The following is a 20789-nucleotide window of genomic DNA, read 5'->3' as shown; positions in this document are numbered from 1 at the left end:
ACCCAAAAGGATTTCTCTGCCGATCTTGTGTCTATTACAGGTTTGGTGTGTTTTCCAGTTCAGCATGTAGAAAAATTGTACCTCCCTAAATATTGATCAATCTGGGGGGAAAAAAATTCATGAACTGAAATTTAGGGAGCCTCCTCACCCCTATGCTATTTTTTCCTCATTAAAACTTAGTAATGAACATATTTGAATCACTTATAGCCAGGGCCGGCTCCAGGGGTTTTGCTGCCCCAAGCAGCCAAAAAACAAAAAAAGTCGCGATCGCGATCTGCAGCAATTCAGCGGGAGGTCCTTCGCTCCGAGTGGGAGTGAGGGACCCTCCGCTGAATTGCCGCCGAATACCTGAAAGTGCCGCCCCGCTCCAGAGTGGGCGCCCCAAGCACCTGCTTGATAAAGCTGGTGCTTGGAGCCGGCCCTGCTTATAGCTTCATTAATTGCACATGTTTTTCAAATATAGATGGCAGCCATTCCTTAGTGAGAACTGGCCACATGTGAAGATTTAAAGACTAGCTGTCGTGTGAATTAACTGTGTGCAAAGAAAGAAAGGTCTTATTCATTATGAAATCAGAACAAGTATATTTTTCTCTACCTAACTCAAAAACAGAAACTCAAACTTTTGAAAAAGTGCGATTTTAGATTCAGACTAAGCATGGAAAGATTCATAATTTTTTGAAATATTCATAAGACATTGATTTTGTCACAGAGGTCATGGAAATCATGAATTTGAATAAAGTCTGTGAAATCTTGGCAACGGCTATTAAAACAGATTTGATTCCTCCCCCGCTCCCGCAGCTGAGTGGCATTGTGACCTGATGTACGGGTTGCAGTGCCACTAGGTTTGAACCATCCAATTTCTGTCTCCATCTGTGGAGGGGTCGAGGTGACAAGCCTGAGTGGTGCTGTAACCTAGTGCCCCAGATTGCAATGCCTGAAGTGGGGAGTCAAGCCCAGCCCCTTGGGACAGCAGTTCCACTGTAGGTTAAGTGGGGATGGGCTCACTCTACAACATACGCCCAACCGTGGCCTCACCTTATTAATAACCACAGCTGCTTTTGCTATTTAATAGCTTTTTTGTAGGTTCAAGTAGCAAGAAATACATTAATTGGTGATTCTCATCCTTCCATAATTTATTCCCCCCCACATCCTCTGCTGTGAAATTTATTAAAAATTTCTGTGCCAAAATTGTAGCCTTAATTATGAACAACTGAAAATAGGGGATTATGATTAAAATCATCTTGCATCCTTAACTGCAGTATTTACAGCTGACATTATACAATAATAAGAATATTCTGTTTTGGATACTAAATAGTGAGTAAAGTTTTAAAGCTTTTCAGTTTACCTTTAAAGAAGTTATTATGAGGTCAGACATTACAAAGCTACTTAACCCCCCCCCACACACAAACTTTACTATAAATACTACAAATTCAGCTGATTTAGCCATCTGATTATATGAACATAGATTCAAATAATAGCTGACAACATTTTTGTTCGCATTTATTTACTATACTATAACAGGTAAAATAAAAATATAAAAAGGATAAGAATAATAAACAGAACATAGACTCACCAGTGCCAAAACTATCATAATTGCATAGAAAAACAAGAAAAGAGGGAGGGAAAGAGAAGTGAGAATTACAATATGCCATATGGGCTTTTTTGCAGTGGAATACTCTAACACGGTTTTGTTGACAAATATAGGCCATCTTTAGTTACATAAAAGTCCAACATGCACTTTTGATTTCAGTTTGTGAAATCCATTTAGGATGCTTCTGGATATGTTCTTATTGTGGATTTGTTTTTACCATATTACACAGCCTTAATAAAAACCTACCAAAAATAAAACATTGTAACTTTAAAGTTCCCCCCACAGCAATGCCATATACAACTGTAAAATTTCCCACAATGATGCTGTATGTCACAATTTAGACTACTGTTGAAGCTGTGAAAGTCACACAGTAACATATACGGTGTATGCAATGTAACAGACTTAATGTCCCTGTGGGAACCTGCTTTTTTAATTGCCTGCCTTTTTATTCGTTTACATTCTCAACCTTGATGTTGTATAGGGCAATGGATGTCATGACAGACTGGTACTTCTGCATTGCTTATTAAAATCCTGCCTAGAACCTTGGTCCTGCCAACAGCTGTCATGAGCTGCTTACACACCCTCTTAGAGACCCATTGAAATTAATGATACTCCAATTTAGAGTAACCTTTGCCTGATCAGGCCCTGGGTCTGTAATGGCTAAAAGCTGTTTACAATTAATACTGTAGTTGTTAAGTAGCACATATGAAATGATTTGGTATGGACAAGTGTCCACATCACAAACAACTACCACAACTGGCAGTGTTTGGCTCAGCTAAAGATTAAATGGGTGCAGACAATACCCAGAGGTTAGAACTGAGGCAAACTGACAGAGTGCTGAGGGATACTTCCACAGCCCTATCTGCACTTGGCCTCTTTGGTGCTTAGACAGAATTCAATTTCCAGGGCAGTCAATCTGCATCCTTCATGAAAGTCAAGTTTACCTGAAAAAGCACTAAATATTATATCAATTTAGGTTTTTACAATTTAGGTCTTGCCAATCTATATAGGAAGAAGAGAAGTACACAAGGAACCTCCCCTACACTATCTGCCCATGTAACGTTGCCTGTTAAATTTAAATCTGACTTACACATACATATCTATAATATTACAGTATCATTCTTACTCATTGTCAGGGTTCTCCATCCACTTAGTGTAAAGTTCAGAAGATAGGTTTAAACAGTCTTGGAGACCCAGCCAACATGCTGTATTAATAAATTTTTCCAAATGAATTCTTGAAGGGAAGTAAAAAAAAGGACACATATTACACATTTTGCATTATTCAATGAATAATTTTTAATTATAAACATACTTTTATCAAATGACACTGTATCTCGGGAAGTTGTCTGCTAATAACAGCAAGTTCAATAATAAAAACATAATCAAACAGCAGTCTCATGGCACAGAGATGTTTGTAGGGATTAGCAAGGTTTAAATGTATTCTTGTCCCATCACAAACCTATCTGTCCATGTTTTTACACTGCACTTGCCACTGTGAGATCTGACCCTATCTTTATAACAGTCATGTCTCAGCAGACATGTTAAGGATTCAATGGCCATGCAAACTGAACTACCTCTAATCTTTAGAAGTGGTTCCTTTAGGTCAGGTCTGAGGTACAAAGGAGCAGGAGGACCTACTCGCCCTGCTAATAGCTATGATGCAAAAATTCTATGGATAAATCAGGGACATAATGCTCCAGGGTGTTAAATCACGATCATTCTCTAGTACTAAATTTACTAACCCCATTCCCCCTCCTGATAAAACAGGCAGCTCATCTTGCTGCTGCTATTTCATTTTAAAATTCACGTATCATACACATTTATGGTACTACATTATTAATAATAATGTTTCAGTTACACTGAAATTAATTAAAATATCTTTCCTGCATACTGTTTTCAATTTGCATTAAAGTCTTTATCAAATCACTTCAAATTTGATGTTTTTTTTAAATACTTACTGATCAAAATAGTCATCTGCCAAAGCATCAAAATTTTGACGAATAATACTTGCATAATAATGGTATATTGGCAACATTCTCTTTAACAGATATTTCTTTTAAAAGAAGAGAAAGAGAAATTACTTTCATTTACATATGATATTGCAATATTTTTCTCTACTTATTTATTTATTTTGATCATTAAATTGGAACTCTGGGTACAGGTACAAAATTTAAATAAAACATAAAAATTGGAATCAATGTCCAAAATACAAAATTATCCCTGAACCACTCACACAGAGGTGATCCCATTACAGCTCCCTTAGCCCTGGAAGAGAAGATGAATTTTAGGACTTGATATGAAGATTAAACTCAGACTCTGGAAGAACAACTAAGAAGGCAAGTCCCAGAGAGGAAGATACTGGAAAAATCTCCTGCCTCCTCCATATTAAAAATTCAGCAAAGTACTTAATCACATTTATCTTTAAGCATGTAATTTGCCCCATTGAAGTCAATGGCACTACTCAAAGTTAAGCACATGCCTAAGTTCCTGCTGAATTGCGGACTAAATAAGGGAACTGTTAGCTCAATTTCCTCAAATGATCTCACCTGGTTACCATACAGGGAGAGTGGCAGCCTGAAGTATTTTGTACCTAAACGATTTAGTACATGACAGGTTAAAACAAACCGGAAGCCATTACAAATCACAGGTGTAGTGTGTTCTCTAGGACAGTGGTTCTCAAACTTCTTTTTTTGCAGACCACTTGAAAATTGCTGAGGGTCTCAGTGGACCACTTAATGATCTTTCCAAATGTTGTTTGTACTGTTAGCTAACTATTGTAAAGCGCTTTGGATAAAAGCACTATATTAAAAAAAACCTTAATAATAATTAATGTTTTTTTGTTCTACAAATAAAACCACACAACTCATATTTTAATATTAGTAGTCTTACTTTTCTAATGCGATAGATGTGCCCTCTCTCCCCTGCCGCAGCAGCCCCTGAGTTGGGGCTGGGAAGGATGGGGGTTTCTCCCCTGCCACAGAACTGAGGCTGGGAAGGAGGGCCATCTCTCCCCGGCCGTTGCAGCCCTGGAGCTGGGCAAAGTCGCCTCTTTCTCTGGCCGCTGCAGCTCTGCGCATCCCAAATTCCCCCACCCCCTCTTCTCATCCCACTTCCCCCTCAAGGTTACCACCTCACCTTACGTGTGCATCTTCTCCAGGGTCCAGGCACCTAATTAGTGGAGCCACACCTCTGCGGCTCCATTAATTAGGTGGGTGGCCCTTTATTCTCTCGTGCATGGCTGCCCAGGTGCACACATTAGAGGGAACTATCCACGGACCACTTGAATGGAGCTTGGGGACCACTGATGGTCCACGGACCATACTCTGAGAACCTCTGCTCTAGGAGAAGCACTACTATGCAAGCAAACAGTTGTATTCTATACAAATAGTGGTGGTTGTTAGGGCCCCATTTTGTAAAAATTGATGCATGTGCATGTGACTGATTAATAGACAAATCAAATAATTAGCTTCCATAATTAGCTTCTTTCCAAAAGAAAAAAAAGGCTGAATAAAACTTTAATGAAAAAGTAATGTACCTTGTGGTACATCCTTGAGCATTTATAAAGAATTAATGTAGGATACTGTCATTTAAATGGTCGAAAGTGTCCAATATTTAACAAAGAAAGACGATACCTTTAAAAAGGGATATAATTCATAGTTGATCAGAATATTTTCCAAATTGTCAGGTATTAGGTTTGACAGTACTGAATACCACACAAACATTTCATCTTCTTTGGCAAGGTACTTTGTTAGTTCAAATGCAGACTCAATCTCAATATATCCAGCCCTATTTTAAAAGAAAATACAGAACTGAGCATAGGTATTCAAGTTAAACACACATTTCAACAATGGTATATTTAGATTACTGATGAAAAAACATCTAGATACTGTGGGGTTAGGAAAGAAGACAGACAATAAGAATAAATATAATACAATAGTGACCAGTTTAAGAGTCTGATCCTGCAAACACATACTGCTGAGCCACGTGCTGTTACCAAGAGCCAATGGGACTACTCAACTAACTCAAAACATTGAGCACACACTACACTAAGGTGTGTTGGCAGGATCAGGCCCAGGTCCACTACTGCCACTTTACATCCTCACTAGGATAAAGTGAAGATTCCCTCTATATTTTTATGTAATAACATTTTGGAGATACAATATTTATGGTCTTTTTAAAATACTCAAACAGCAGATTTTCATTATAAATGCTTTGGGGAATAACCATTACCCGAAAAGCATGAACAATTAAATGGTAATTCAGGGATATTTAAACTTAATTAATTAATTAATTAATTATTAGAATGGCACCAATACACTCTAGGCTAAACTTTACTCTTTGCAGAGGGCCCATCCAAAACCCTTCATGGGAAGCCCTGCCATAACTATATGTGAGGAGCACATTTTACACATCCTTATTACAGGCCAGGCTGTGCCCTCTGGTGGGAAAACCTACAGAAAGTGGGGGGGGGGGAGGAAAACTATAAGGTTCCCCTGACAGAGTTCCCTCCAAACTCCTCCAGTGTTGAGGGGGTGCTTTGCCCACCTATAGACTACAGTGATTCTGATATCTTTGTGGATCTCAGGTATCTGGTGGAGGCACAGGGACAACCATTGACTCCTGGTCTCCCTGCTGTTTTCCCTAGCTCCCTGGCAGCATGGCTTCAATTAAACTGTTATGCCCCCACCTGCAGTTGGTCTTGGATATCTCTTAAAGGAGTTTTCCCATGGGGAGGGGGAGGGAAGGGAACTGTGCAAGTAAGTTATGTTTTTTTTTTTGTTTTTTTTTTTGCAGAATCCCAACACTTGTCAGGGCAATCCCACCCCTCTGCACTGTCTCTATCAGTGTCAATAATGAAAGAGGCCATGATAATCATCTACAAGTAGTTGGAAGATTACTTATCAGGAACAGAAAGGAATTGTTGAGTACAATGAGGTATAGCTAGAAACAACTGAGATGAAGTACGAAAAAGGAAATTTAGGCTTAACATTAAGAAATTTTCCTAATGGGGATCTATATTAGCTTGTAGAAAAGTCTCTTGATGGAAATTGTGGCAGCACAACTGCTTGAAACAAATGAGCTGGGACAAACAGTTAGAAAAGATACTGTAAGGAACTACTCCGCACTGGCCAGGGATGAACTAGATGACCTAGTTGATTTTTAAACTGTTCCCTGGTCAAGTCTGTCTTCTTTACAGGGTATTTATGGAGACAAAGGAGCAAAGTCAAAATAGGAATGTGAAGTATAACAGTGTCATGTAATAGTTCATTAATAACAATTTTCTATCATAAACTCAAAATATACTCACTGTGCCAATGTAAAAGCATCGTCTACCAAATGTAACCTGTTGACAACTGGAATAGCCTGCAGAAAGCACTCATGTGGTGTTAGTAGATCAAACATATCATTTTGAGGAAGGCCTACTTAGTTATGTTTTGAAAGTCTGGGACAAACCCTGCAGTTTTTTCTCAAGCCAAACTTTATAGACTTTAATGGAAGCTTTGCCTGAGTAAGGATGGCAGGATTTGGTCCCATATTTTGAGCTGAAATAATTTACTCAATGTGCCTTTAAGAACAATTTTTTCTGTGTATGTAGACTTAAAAAATTCTACATCTGGTACCCATTTGCAACAGCTAATGAACTGCTAAGCTTGAAAAATCCTCTTAAGTATGTGCAATATTGCAAATTAAAGTGAGGAAGCTCTACAGTATCTAAAATAAATCCTGATTTCTTCAGCTTGACAATGACTTTTTTCCTTTTGAGACTTCAATTCATAATCAAGTACTCACACCAATCCAGACTAGAGTGTCTTACTTTTGTTCTGAATTCTGAATTGTTCTGGCTACAGGAGACCATAGGCAGAACTCCAGTTAGTAATTCTGTTCTCCATTGAATAAATCTTCGGGCTGATCCTGAACTGGATTATGTGGAGTGCAAAGATTATTTATGTTGTAACCAGAATCTGTAAAAAGAACTACAGGCTCCTGGTTCTGGTGCAAAACAGACTATGCACCCAGCAGCTGTGGAAAATACACCTATTGCGCCATCATTTATGCATATTATGCAAATTCTGCAACAAGGAAGCAGAGTAGGAGCACAGCTTGCCCACCCTCTTACTATATGATTCTCCTCTACACATGTATTTTTCCTCCCTATTTCTATTTACAGGAGTAGCTTCTAGATATTTAAAGCCTATAATATCTCTTAACATAAACTTAATTGGGCAATTATGTGGGTTAAACCTGTATAATGGAATTAAATTGCAAATTTCTTTCACACTGTTCCTTTGGTAGAGTTTTTCCAACAGCCTCAAAAGAACTTGCATGGGGGTGGGGGGTTGGTCCAAGGAATCTGTGGATTTCCTGCAATCCAAGTGAATCTAGCATTTACCAGAGTCCAGGTCCATTTGTACCAAAACTCCTGGCCCCTGCTTATCTCTCTCCTGCCTGTATAGCAGTATGGCTCCGTCATGTTCCCATGGATTTTCCCACTGACAAATGCCAACGGAGGATTCAAAGTATGGATTGGGAGCCCGCCTAAGTTTAGGCTGACATTCAGAATTAGCATGATCAGGAAATCCATACAGGTTTGAAGGAAAGAAAAAGAATGCATCTTGTCTCCAACCCTGCCACACCCATGGATTGCAACTCCTCCGGACCAGTTTCCATAAAGTCAAGAAAGCAATACCAATAGGAGGCATTTCCCCTTTCCTTCTTTCCCCATTCCTATGCCAATATTGGTCATTATTTCCTATACTTTGTAGCAGAAGCAGAGTGGTTGATTTGGCCCCGTTGAACTATTTTCAGTGGCCTTTACATTTTCTACACATTGTAATTAAAAAGTGATTCATGGGGTTTGGGCTACACCATGCAACTCAACTGAGGCAGAATGTAAAGGTGCCTTAAAGCTCATCTCTATGCTCCCTTTACCCTGAGCCCAAGTTTTGCTTAGCCAGTTCTCTGATGTAAGTCAGACCAGCATGAAATTGCCTTAAGTTATATTAACTTTCAATGGTCACAAGGTGTTGAAAAGACAACCAGGGATTAGCAGAACATTAGTAGAAGTGGCTGGAAAATGGAATTTTACTCCTGCAAAAAAATTGAAATTTTTCATGAGAGGAAAAACTCTGAAAATAATTCCATTTTGGGAGAACCCCGATGGAATTTTTTCAGCTTGTTCCTGGCTACCCAACTCCCCAGGGTGCTGCCTCTCGTGGCTGCCCAAGTCCCCAGGGAGCTGAGCAGACTCAAAGGCCACTGCCCAGGGAGTCAGGGAGATTTTCATCAGAAGTTTTGATGGAATCAACACATTCCTGTGGAATGATACAATTCTGTTGAATCAGCATTTTCTGATGGAAAAGTGTTCTGTCAGAATGTTTTCCATCAGTCTATGTGCAGGTAAATCCCAGCAACACCCATACACTGGTAAGGCTTTGCAATGGCTTGAAGTCATGGAAAAACCTCCTTATACTGGGAAATCCTTCCAGGGCTGATTAAGAGAGCTTAATCTGGTCCTATGTTAATGAAAAAATTTTCAGCATACACTTGAAATAAAAAGCTAGTTTAGCCCCACTTTTGTTCCCACTAAAGTCAAAGTGAATTTTGTCAGTAGCTCTAATGGGCACAGATCTGAACCCTTTGCATGTGATGCACTAGCTTTCAATTATCAGTTAAAGTAACTACTGGTAATGATTGCAATAAGAAATTGATTGTATAGAATTTGTTTACCTCATTGATAAACAAGTTATCTTACCTTTGGGTCTTTTTCAAGCAGTTGTGCTAATCTCTTCAAATGTAATGGATCATAATTAACTCTGTAGTACCCAGTCATATTCACATTTAACAAAATCCAGTCATGTTCTGAATCTGATATTTGCATTTCAGGAAACATTTCTGTGGGGACATTTGAAAATGGAAAGGCTGTATCATTTTACCAATCACTAATGCAGGTATGTAGAATGTTATAGACTGCTATGAAACATGAGCTCAGTTTTAATCTGATATATGTGCATGTACATCACCACATCATTAAATTATATTGTTACTATGCATGAGGCAAAAGAACTCAGCCAGTTTCTCAAGATTTTATGAGTTACAAGCTCACATGTGGACCCAGATTTTGCCCAGCGGGGGGAGCACAAGCACCCCGGCAGGGGGAGCACATGACCCCCACATGCACCAGGCCCAATTGCACACCCTTGTGTTCTACAGAATACAAGAATTTATCCCTTTAAGGCACTTTGCAAAGGAGGCAGGGAAGAGGCAGAGCCATGGACGCATCTTGCTCCTTCACTGACCAAAGGAGCTGGCTGGCTGGCTGGCAGTATAGTGGAATGAATGATTCATCCTCCTAATGGATGGAGACTTGCTCTGCCTGTGTGCCAAGATCTCTGGGAGAAACTGTGTCCACCTGAGGCTCAATACATTCTAGAATTTTCCCTGGAGCAGCGTGCCTCCACTCTGCTCCCCCTGTTGGCCTCTATCTTCAAGCCGTAACAGGGCTCACTGTTATCTTAGATTAGAATTGCCTCCTTATCAGCGTTCAAATATAAATCTAAACCATTGTGGAGGCAGCAGAATGGGTAAGCTTATGCAACAGTAGCAAACCATCCAACTAAATAGTTTTGTTGTAAATACAAGGCCCAATCCTTCAGATCTTACACAGTCTGATCACTCATCAAGGGCCTGATTCTGCCATTGGTACTCATCTGGGTCTTCCTAGACTAGGAAAAAAGTGTGGTTAGCTAGTTAGCTAGCCAGAGTCTAGGGTAGACCTTGAGCAGCTAAAACAATTTTAAAGGTGTTAAAACTGCACCTACACAAGGTGCTTCAAATGTTTCAACTGCAGTTAAGCTAACCTGATTTAAAAGAAACAAAAACAAAACAAAAAATCCAATCTTTTCCCCTAGTCTAGATAAGATCATGGAGTAAAACTGATGTAAGTAGTATCAGAATAAGTACGGGAATAAAGACTGCAGAATCAGATTTTAAATGGGTGTTTTGAGTGATGAGTGGGGACTACAGGATTGGGCCCTGAAAATTGTCACTAAGGCCTGGTCTACACTACGAGTTTAGGTCGAATTTAGCAGCGTTAAATCGAATTAACACTGCACCCATCCACACATTTTTGTTGACATGAAGGGCTCTTAAAATCGATTTCTGTACTCCTCCCCGACAAGGGGAGTAGCGCTGAAATCAACATTGCCGGTTCAAATTAGGGTTAGTGTGGACGCAATTCAACAGTATTGGCCTCCAAGAGGCTATCCCACAATGCACCATTGTGACCACTCTGGACAGCAATCTGAACTTGGATGCACTGCCCAGGTAGACAGGAAAAGCCTCGTGAATTCTGGGTACAGCTCCCAGTGCCTGATGGGTCAAAAACATTGTCTTGGGTGGTTCTGGGTACATGCCGTCAGGCCCCTCCCTCTCCCTCCCTCCGTGAAAGCAACGGGAAAAAAAATTTTCTCACCTTTTTTCACTGTCACCTGTATGTCTACTGGATGCTACTGGCAGACGCGGTACTGCAGCGCTACACAGCAGCATCCCCTTTCCTTGCCTTGTGGATGGCAGAGGGTACAGTATGACTGGTAGCTGTCATCGTCGTCCTGTGGGTGCTCCTGGCTGGTCTTGGTGAGGTTGGTCGGGGGCACCTGGGCAGACATGGGTGCTCCTGGCCGGCCTCAGTGAGGTCAGTCGGGAGCGCCTGGGCAGACATGGGTGCTCCTGGCCGGCCTCAGTGAGGTCGGTCGGGGGCACCTGAACAAAAATGGGAGTGACTTCAGGTCATTCTCTCTTTAAGTTTTGTGTAATAGAGATTCAGTCCTCCCTGGAATATCATGCCAGCTGGAGGCTTCTGCCTCAGGCTGCTCTCCCAGTCGGCAGCACCGCGCGGTCACACCCAGCCTACCCCTTGCTCCATGGCTCATGAAGCCTGGACAGTAGTAAGGAGCAATCCAACTATAGGCTGAGCAAGCACAGAATGGTGGTTCACTCTACTTCCCTGTAAGCCAACTGCCTTCCCATCCCCTCTTTGATCTCCGCTTGCAGAGGCAATAAAGTCAGTGTTGTTTCAAATTCATGCATTCTTTATTACTTCATCACACAAATAGGGGGATAACTGCCAAGGGGTGGGGGAGGAGGGAAGCAATGGGTGGGGTTGTTTTAAGGGCACCCCCTAGAATGGCATGCAGCTCAACATTTCTACGGGATGTCTGGGGCTCTGACCCGGAGCGGCCATTTGCATCTGTGGTTCTTTAGTAGGCTTGTCTGATATTCTAGGCAGGACTGAATCTCCATAAGACAAAACTTTAAGAAGAGAATGACTTGGGGAGTCATTCCCATTTTTGTCCAGGCGTCCCCGACTGACCTCACCGATGCCAGCCAGGAGCACCCATGACAGCAGCGGACGGTACAGTATGACTGGTAACCATCCTTGCCAACTTGAAAAGGCAAGGAGCTGCTGCTATGTAGCACTGCAGTACCGCGTCTGTCAGCAGCATCCAGGAGACGTATGGCGACAGTGAGCGGAGCGGGCTCCATGCTTGCCATGGTATGTCATCTGCATGGGTAACCCAGGAAAAAAGGTGAGAAATGATTTTTTCCTGTTGCTTTCATGGGTGGGGGGTGGACTGACAACATGTACCCAGAACCACCCGTGACAATGTTTTTGCTCCATCAGGCATTGGAATCTCAACCCAGCATTCCAATGGGCGGCAGAGACTGTGGGAACTGTGGGGTAGCTACCCATAGCTACCCACAGTGCAACACTCTGGAAGTCGATGCTAGCCTCGGTACTGTGGACGCAGTCCACCGACTTAATGCACTTAAAGTATTTTATGTGGGGACACACACAATCGACTGTATAAAAACAATTTCTAAAAAACCGAATTCTATAAATTTGACCTAATTTCGTAGTGTAGACATACCCATAGAGTAGCAGATTGTATTGAGTGGCCTCTGCCTAAACTATTCCCAAGAAACAATTTTGAGCTAAAATTTTTATAGTTGGTGTCACCCAGAAGTGATTTCTATTTTAAGGGAGTAAGTGCAGGAGAAATTTCATGACAATTAATTTAGCTATTTGAGTGATTTGTGCAAAAAAGTGTTTTTAAGAAAACCTTTTAAGAAAACATTCAGTTGCTTTCTTTTGAACTTTGGTACAGCAAATCAGAATTGGCTTTGTTTTAAAACTTCAGACTTGGTGTGTAAGTAGCCTTGAATGAGGCCTATTGACTTTGATAGATTTGAAGACATTTGGTTACAATATTTTTAAAGGGAGTACTGAATATGTGCAGTATTTTATTTTCTTCAGACAGATGCTCCAAATGTTAATTCATGGGGATTTTTGGTCATTCTAAGAGCTGCACATAGAGAATGTGTGACAGGTTGATGGGTGAGGAAGTGGAGCCTTTCTTTAATCCTACAACAAGTTTAATCCATAGCACTGAACTCTGTATAGCACCTTCAAAGTGAGCACTGCTACTTAACACCCCTTTCCTGCAACAGCCCTAATTTGCTAACTTATCACTCATGCAGTGGCTTATTGAATTTTAAATTGAAAAGTACAAGTGTTCTCTGGGGTGAATAAATACTGTTCTGTTTATCTGCTTCCTCCACCCACTTGTGGCTAGATACTCACTTTGATAGCCCTATCTCTCATTATTCAAAATAGATTAAACAGTTTTTGACCTTACCTCACCCACTCCAAAGACAGGACAGCGGAGAGCTGACATAGGTATACAGTATATAATATTATTATTATGTAGTGAGGAACTGAAAAAAGTATTTGAAGAAGCATGTGTCTGCCTCATATAGATGGTTCATAGTGTGGTGGAGTAAAGGTTAGAATGAAGGCTGTTTCTAGAACCTTAACTCAAAATGTCCAAACTTTCAAATATTTAAGCTTTTAGAATGGCAATAATCTAATAAAGCTTCTTTTTGTTTAAAGTAGCAGTGATTATACCCTTATCTCTGTCTAAATGTACTTTCTTATTGCAGAATAGTAAATGAAAAGGAATTGCACCTTTTTATAACCGAGGATGCATATGCAGTTGCATTTAAGATTAATTTTAATTCTACTCTTCTTTTAAAATGATATAAACAAATTCAATTATGTATTGTTGAAACCACCTTTTCAGTTTGCTTAGATGTACAAATGTGGCATTTTGAGTTACTCTATAGAGTTATTTACAGTATTTAGGTATTATATGATTATGACCCTTTGATAATGGCCAAATCCTGAAGTCCTTCCTCAGTCCAGGAAAAACTCCCACTGAAGTCAGTGGAAGCAGCCTGTGTAAGGAATGAGTAAAACCTGAATAGGACCTCAGAGTTTGTCCCTCTGTACAAAATGGCAGATTTCTAGTTGTTATGGAAATCTCACAATGTCCATTTTATTGTGTGATTAAAACAGTACTTTTACAGTTACAACAGATTTTTTCACATAATTTTTCTTTATTTGAAAATGTACTTATTTTAACATGCGATATAACTAAAGCAGATTAATGTGGAGTTTTTTATTGATTTTTTTATCCTTTCTTATCCAATTCAAAATATAACTCATGTTTTCTGTTTGTTTGTTTGTTTGTTTTTTACACATGTATGAACAAAAACATTACTTACTGCTACTGTTATCTAGCCAGACTAAGGGTTGTGCAGATCCATTTCTTATCCAAGAAATAGGAACAATCCATGTGTTACTTAACAAAAAACAAAATTGGACAATTTAATTAATTCTTATAATTAAGGAAACAAGCTCTAAACTGATGTTGAATAAAATTGCAAGTAATTTCTTAAAATTCCAGCTGTCCCTTTCCCCTCTCTGATGCACTATATCTTTTCAGATGTTAGTACTCAAGTTGGGTCAACTCCTGGTCTCACTGAAGATCAAAGGGAGTTTTGGCTTTAAATTCAATAGGGCCAAGATTTAGCCTATAGTCCTTTGGCAGATCCTCAGATACTAGAATCTTTCTCTGGGGATTACTTTCCTTCTTCTAACAGTGATTTTATTTTTCTACATTCTCTCTTTTCATTACTCTTAACTCTTCATTCCCTTTCTAGCACCTGTAAAACTCCTTTTTTCAGAAACATGTTTGCTAAAAAGAGTTCTGTGCAGGCAAGAGACCCCGAATGCTCACTAAGCAGCACACCAGCCTTCTGCAAAAGGGCACCAAAGCTACTGCTACTAGAGTTAGTCATTTTGGAAGATCTTGGTCTCTGTGTCTGCCTTTTGCAGCCACATAATGGCCTTGCACAGTTGCTACCCAGGGGGAAGTAATCCGTTGGAAAAGGGAATTGCATGCAATACCACTTCAAACTCATGCCTCAGACGGATTTCATTTGACAATTCTAGGGGAAAAAACAAACAGCTGTTCAAAAAATAATATGCTAATGCAATATTTTTCTGCAATAAAAGGTAAACATATGCTAAATGCTAAAATATGAACTAAACATACTTGTAAGTAGTATTGTTTTCTGTCCTTTTATTATAAAATTGTTCCTGACTGATAATGCCGGTGGACAGATTTAATGTTAAAACTGGAAACCCATTTTGGCATGTCCAGGAGTCCATTATTTTTTTTACTGATGCTGGCAACTGAACTTCATTCTGTGCATCTACAACCTTCAAGAAAGGGCTGAATTAGAAACATTCATGAAATGTTTATTTATACTGATCCCAGCAACATGCTGGGGGATGTAATAATGTATCTGAGAAATTATAACTGCTTAATCTTCATTCATGTGTATTTTATATTGAGAATCATTGTAACTAACCGGAAAAAAGCATTATTGTCACTAACCTATAGAGGACCCAACTCTTTAGGGAAATCTAAAGTATTGCAATGACATTTCTAATTCTTGTAACTTGATTCTTTACCTTTCTCTTCTTCATTTCAATATATTTGCACTTTTGGGTGGTTAATGATAGACACAATTTGTTGTATGGGATTTTGTTTATTCTATTCATGTGAAGCACCTAGAATATAAGATAGACACTATGAAAACTAACTAATTAAATAAATAATGTAACACCTGACAACTGATTCTGGGCTGGATTCTCAATTAGTGGGGACTGGCATAGCTCCATTGATTTCAATACTCCTACAACAATTTATGCCATATGAGAATATGATCCTCTGTTCTTAAGGTAAGACTCTGTTGTAGCATGATGGAATCTTTCTCCACAGTAATTTTGGTACAGATATTATAATAAAAATCCATTATTAATATTTGTTTTCTTAGCGTCCAGTCTTATTCAGAATTTTAGCAAATATTAAAGGTGCTGGTAGTGGGGAGTTTCCCTGAAGTGTTGGGCCCTCATTGTAATATACATGAATAAATCCTGACCCTTTAGTGACTTATGATAAATAAACTAAATTTAAAATATTGTCTGAGCAAAAATATTTACTATGTATAAAAGTGAAGGTATAACAGAAAAAGATCTTAAAGTTACACAGAAATAAAGATCAGAAAAGCTTATATGCAGTGTTGTTGTAGCTGTGTTGCCCGAGGATATTAAAGAGAAAAGGTGGCTGAGGTAATATCTTTTATTGGACCGACTTCAGTTGGTGAGAGAAAAAAGCTGGGGGGTGGTTATTACAACAATTTATAACCCACTTAAATCCCCACTGCCCAGCTTTTTTTCCCCTTTCCCTTTATGACTGGAGAGGTGTTAATGAGCCACTTCACCTTGAATGGTCCCTTAAAATATGTGTTTACTACTTATGATAAAAAAATCTGCTCCAATTGGTATTTAGCTGTGATATTTCCTAGACTGAAGAAGAGCCCTGTGTAAGCCCGAAAGCTTGTCTCTCTCACCAACCCAAGGTCCAGTAAAATATATTACCACGCCCTCTTTGTCTCTCTGTGAGAAAAGATTATCCATTTAAATGGCCAAGTGAAAGATGACAAAATTTATTCGGAGCAAGAATAATCTCTGCAGGTTTGTGTAGGCAGAGGCAAGTGGTTGTAAGTGCACAGACCTCCTTTCTGGCCCTTTAGGTACATCTATACTGCAATTAAAAACCCACAGCTGGCCCATGCCAGCTGACTTGGGCTTGCGGGGCTTGAGCTAAGGGGCTATTTAATTGTGGTGTAGATGTTCAGGCTCAGGCTGGAGCCCAGGCTCTAAGACCCTGCAAGATGGGAGGGTCCCAAGCTCTGGCTGCAACATGAGCCCAAATGTCTACACCACAATTAAACAGCCCCTTAGCTCAAGCCCCACAAGCCCAAGTCAGCTGGCATGGGCCAGCTGTGGGTTTTTAATTGCAGTGTAGACATACTCTTCATCCCTCATCTCTCCAATCAAATCTCCTGCCACAAAAAGCCTGCAAACGGGGGGATGGGTGTAGGAACTAGGCTAGGAGTAGATAAATTCCACTTCAAAGTTCCACAGTTGGTATATGCGCAGAATTTGGCCCATTCCAACCATTTAAACAAAAGTACTAACAAGACATGATAAGTACCATTTGTATGTGTGTCCACAGATCATCTTGGTTAACAATTGAAAAGGAAAATGCTTTCAGGTATGACTGCAATGAAACAAATATAAACATCAGAGTTCATTAAGCTTTAATAAAAAAAATCAGAAAAAGAAAAACTCATTCATGCTCACTGTTATTTTCAAACTTATAAACCCAGAGGAAGAAGTTTAGTTTTCTAAACTCACACTGAGTGCTTTGATAAACAGCCTCTCAGTCAGAAAGCTGGAAAGCATCCAGACAATGGAGGCACCCTATGGAACAAAAGAGATGTTTGAACATATGAGTTATTATTTAAATAAACTTTAACCATTCAGTGATTGATATTCAAGCCATATTTTTCATAAGTGACACTGATCATTTCTATTTTGACTTTTAATACTTAATATAGATTGCAAATGCATTAATATTCACGCTTTCCTGTAGATGAATACTTTTGCAACACACAATGTACTTGTGTTTATAACTAAACAAAAAATAGAACTATGGAAATTAAATCTTAGAAGAAAAGATAACTAAACTATTGTAAGTTTTGCAATAAAATGTTTTGTTGCTTCTTTTTAAATCTGTGTTTTACAAAATTGTTGGAAAGTACATAAAAGCAAAATATTTGTTTTTCTTTTTTACCTTGCTGTAAGTGAGGATATCAAATAGGCCAACTAGTGAAAATGTTCCGTTGATTTTTTCTTCTCTTGCTGATAATGACCGAGCTGCTTTATCTTCCCTTAAGACAGGTTGTAACGTTTGATAATAAAAGAATTTATTCTGAAAATTAAAAGATAGACTCCCATTTCAATTAATTCCAATTGTATAAACCACGCAGACTACATACAAGCTATCATTTGCTTTTCAGCTCATTTTTCCCCCCTCAAAAGGAAGCAATCTCCCCCCAGAATAAAGGGGGTTGGGGCCCTGATCCTGCAAATACTCCAAAGGGGGAACTACCATCGAAGGCAGTGGGAGTTCTGCACACAGAAGGATGGCAGGTTTGGGTCTCATGAAGAGCACTAAAGTTTTACGATTTAAGAAAAAATGTAAAAATTATAAAATGCAACAAAACTTGCAAAATGTAAAAATGAATTATATATTTACATTTCAAGTACAATCAGTTTTTGCTTCACTTATCTGGCAAGACACATTCGGTGTTCTCTGTTTCCTGTGTTGAAAGACTAAGTAACACAATAGCCATCCAAAGGAGTGCAGTTTTAGGAGCTTCAGATGTCACTGGGTAGCAAATGTGGAGAGCCAGATCTTCAGTTGGTGTAAATCAGCTTAGTTCCCTTATTTTTAATGGACTTGTCACCCCAGAGTCCTGAAGCCAAGTCTCATATTCAGGTAAGTAAAGAAGAAACTTGTGTTCATCTGTTTTCTTTGAACATGTATTTGTCATTTTAAGTCTACCCGGACGGTCAGCTACTAACATGGGTCTGCAAGCAGGTGTTTTTTTATTTAATGTGTTTTTAAAACACTACAGGTCTCTTTGAATACCTGCACTACCAAATAGGAGGAGACAGGCTTTCAAGAGATGTCTATTTATTTTGTATTTTCCAAACAATTTTGGGAGCCAAATTTTGAAATGTTGCAGATGCGATCTGTGCTTGTAATTTTTTACCTGCATTTGAATTTTAGGTGAAAACCCTTAGTGCAGGTACCTGCAATTACCTGATTCCAGACACAAATCTGTAGCTGTACACATAACTAATGATGTTAAGTGATTTGATTTGCAATACATTTTGTGTCACAAAGTAACAGGCATAGACTTTTACAGGGGCAAACTCCATCTACAAAAAAAGAGACAAAGGCTTCATTCTTAAAACTTAGCCCTTTATACGTTCCTGTAGTATTAAGTTCTCCAGAGAATGTATTTGACATGCCCGTAGTAGTTTCCAATTCAGCAAAGTACTTAAGTGGTGGCTTAATTTAAGCACAAGCTTAAATAGCAAATGGTAATTTTGGTGATTACAAACACTGATTTTCATCCCTAGCAGAGAATGAAATCCTGTTTTCAGAAGAAAAACTCAGCACAACCTTAACTATGGAGTTGTCATCAATGTCTCCATAGTCTCAAACATGAGAAGTTTACATTTATGTTATCAGTTGTGGAGTCATTTACATATAGAATACTAAACTAGGAGAGAGAGAATTACATTCATTGCATCACATAGTTAACCTAAACAAGCAACAGCTTTCCAGGAATCATTCATGTGGAGTAGCCCCACCTCACACAATAAAGAAAAATATACAGCTTTGCATTTTTGACAGTCATTATTAATCCTGTTGGATCACTGTGAATATATGAAACACATTGTAAAATGTTATGTTCTATTATCTGACGTAATACAACATGGAGTGTCAGAAAGATTATTACAAGCTGCATAGATATGTACAAACAGAGTACATAAAACCAAACCCACCTATATCAATTAGGGATAGTGAATACCATTTCAAAATGAATGTATAGTAACAAACTGATTCAAAGCAAATACTGAAATGTTATCTCTGTGCTGCTGAAAGAGCAGATGCAATTGTGAGCCAACATTTGTCTCTATATTATATACACACACCATTAGAGATGGGTGAAATGTTTTGGCTGAAACTTTTTTTTTCCCCAACAAAAAAAATATATATATGCAGATTTGGGTCAGCTGAAACATTTTGTGCATTCATGCTGAATGTGCCAAATTATTTTGGTTAAAAAAAACCCTGAAAAAATTGAAAGGTTTCATTTAGAAAATGTTGGAATGAAATGTTGATTTTTTTTAATTCAAAATGACTTTTCATTTAGGAATTTGTTTCAATTTTATTTTAGAATGTTTTAAAAACTAAAATGAAATGAAACATTAGGTTTTAGGTCAAATTAAATGTTTTGTTTGATCCTAACTGAATTTTATTTTTACTTTTTGGAACAGCTAGAGAACTGAAAAATCAGTTATTCACAGTGCTCTATACACAATATCTATATTATTTTCATTTAAAGTTATACGGGAACTGACGATGAGACTATTAAAGTCAATAGGAAAGCTCCCATTGACTGCACATCCCTGGTGTTGGATCAGGACAATAATGTAGGTTGTAAGGGGAAAGCGTTAATATTCAGTTTTGGTACTTACCAGTGGTAGTCTGGGTTCCATGTAGCTAGCACCAATGTATTCAAAGTAAGATGCAAATCCTTCATTAAGCCATAGATCATTCCACCAATTCATGGTAACCAGATTTCCAAACCACTTAAATAGAAAAGAAAAAATGTCTCAGATTGCATTTCTTTGAACTGCTGCTTTCATTCCTTCATGTTAAACAGATACAAATGATCAAGAGAACAGTGTGATTTTATTTAATGTGTATACATTATCACAATCAAATGCTATAATTTTTTCCAGTTGTTAGAAATTCAGTAGTGCAAAGATACAACTTGAGAAAAGACACCCAGAAGCAGGTCAGTGGTTGTATATTTTTAAATTCCTATGTCTGAAATTTCATAACATAAGCACATACAGTGATTTTAAACAACTCTCCATTCTATTTAAATTAAAGCCGTCACTTATAAATCTGTAAATCTAGCAGAGAAAGCCAGACTACAATTTGAAAATATGGCATTTCTCAAATAATATACAAAAGTATTTTCCAAATAGCTTCTTTCCAATTAAATAATATTATTTTGTTTTTCCTTGTTCTTAACAAAAGGAAATTGTCAAATAGATGATAAACAGAACTGGGGA

The 20789-nt window shown here is 38.6% G+C and overlaps 1 protein-coding gene across 2 annotated transcripts in view; it reads right to left on the bottom strand.

The window, feature by feature from the left end:
- The window catches only part of LVRN (laeverin), a 61111-nt gene that overhangs the window by 11958 nt on the left and 28364 nt on the right, over window positions 1–20789 (bottom strand). For both annotated transcript variants that reach the window (XM_045021567.1, XM_045021568.1), the window contains exons 6-16: window positions 20184–20297; window positions 17701–17838; window positions 17262–17327; window positions 17059–17124; window positions 15049–15215; window positions 14216–14292; window positions 9345–9484; window positions 6900–6955; window positions 5224–5377; window positions 3550–3644; window positions 2718–2825 (exon numbers count right to left, since the gene is read on the bottom strand). In XM_045021567.1, coding sequence (XP_044877502.1) covers window positions 2718–2825; window positions 3550–3644; window positions 5224–5377; window positions 6900–6955; window positions 9345–9484; window positions 14216–14292; window positions 15049–15215; window positions 17059–17124; window positions 17262–17327; window positions 17701–17838; window positions 20184–20297 — 1181 coding nt within the window. The remainder of the gene's footprint in view (window positions 1–2717; window positions 2826–3549; window positions 3645–5223; window positions 5378–6899; window positions 6956–9344; window positions 9485–14215; window positions 14293–15048; window positions 15216–17058; window positions 17125–17261; window positions 17328–17700; window positions 17839–20183; window positions 20298–20789) is intronic.

Source organism: Mauremys mutica, chromosome 6 (genome assembly GCF_020497125.1).
Source record: "Mauremys mutica isolate MM-2020 ecotype Southern chromosome 6, ASM2049712v1, whole genome shotgun sequence".
Taxonomy (NCBI): Eukaryota; Metazoa; Chordata; order Testudines; family Geoemydidae; genus Mauremys; species Mauremys mutica.
The sequence above is the reverse complement of the archived record's forward strand: the minus strand, read 5'-3'. Positions and strand labels throughout refer to the sequence as shown.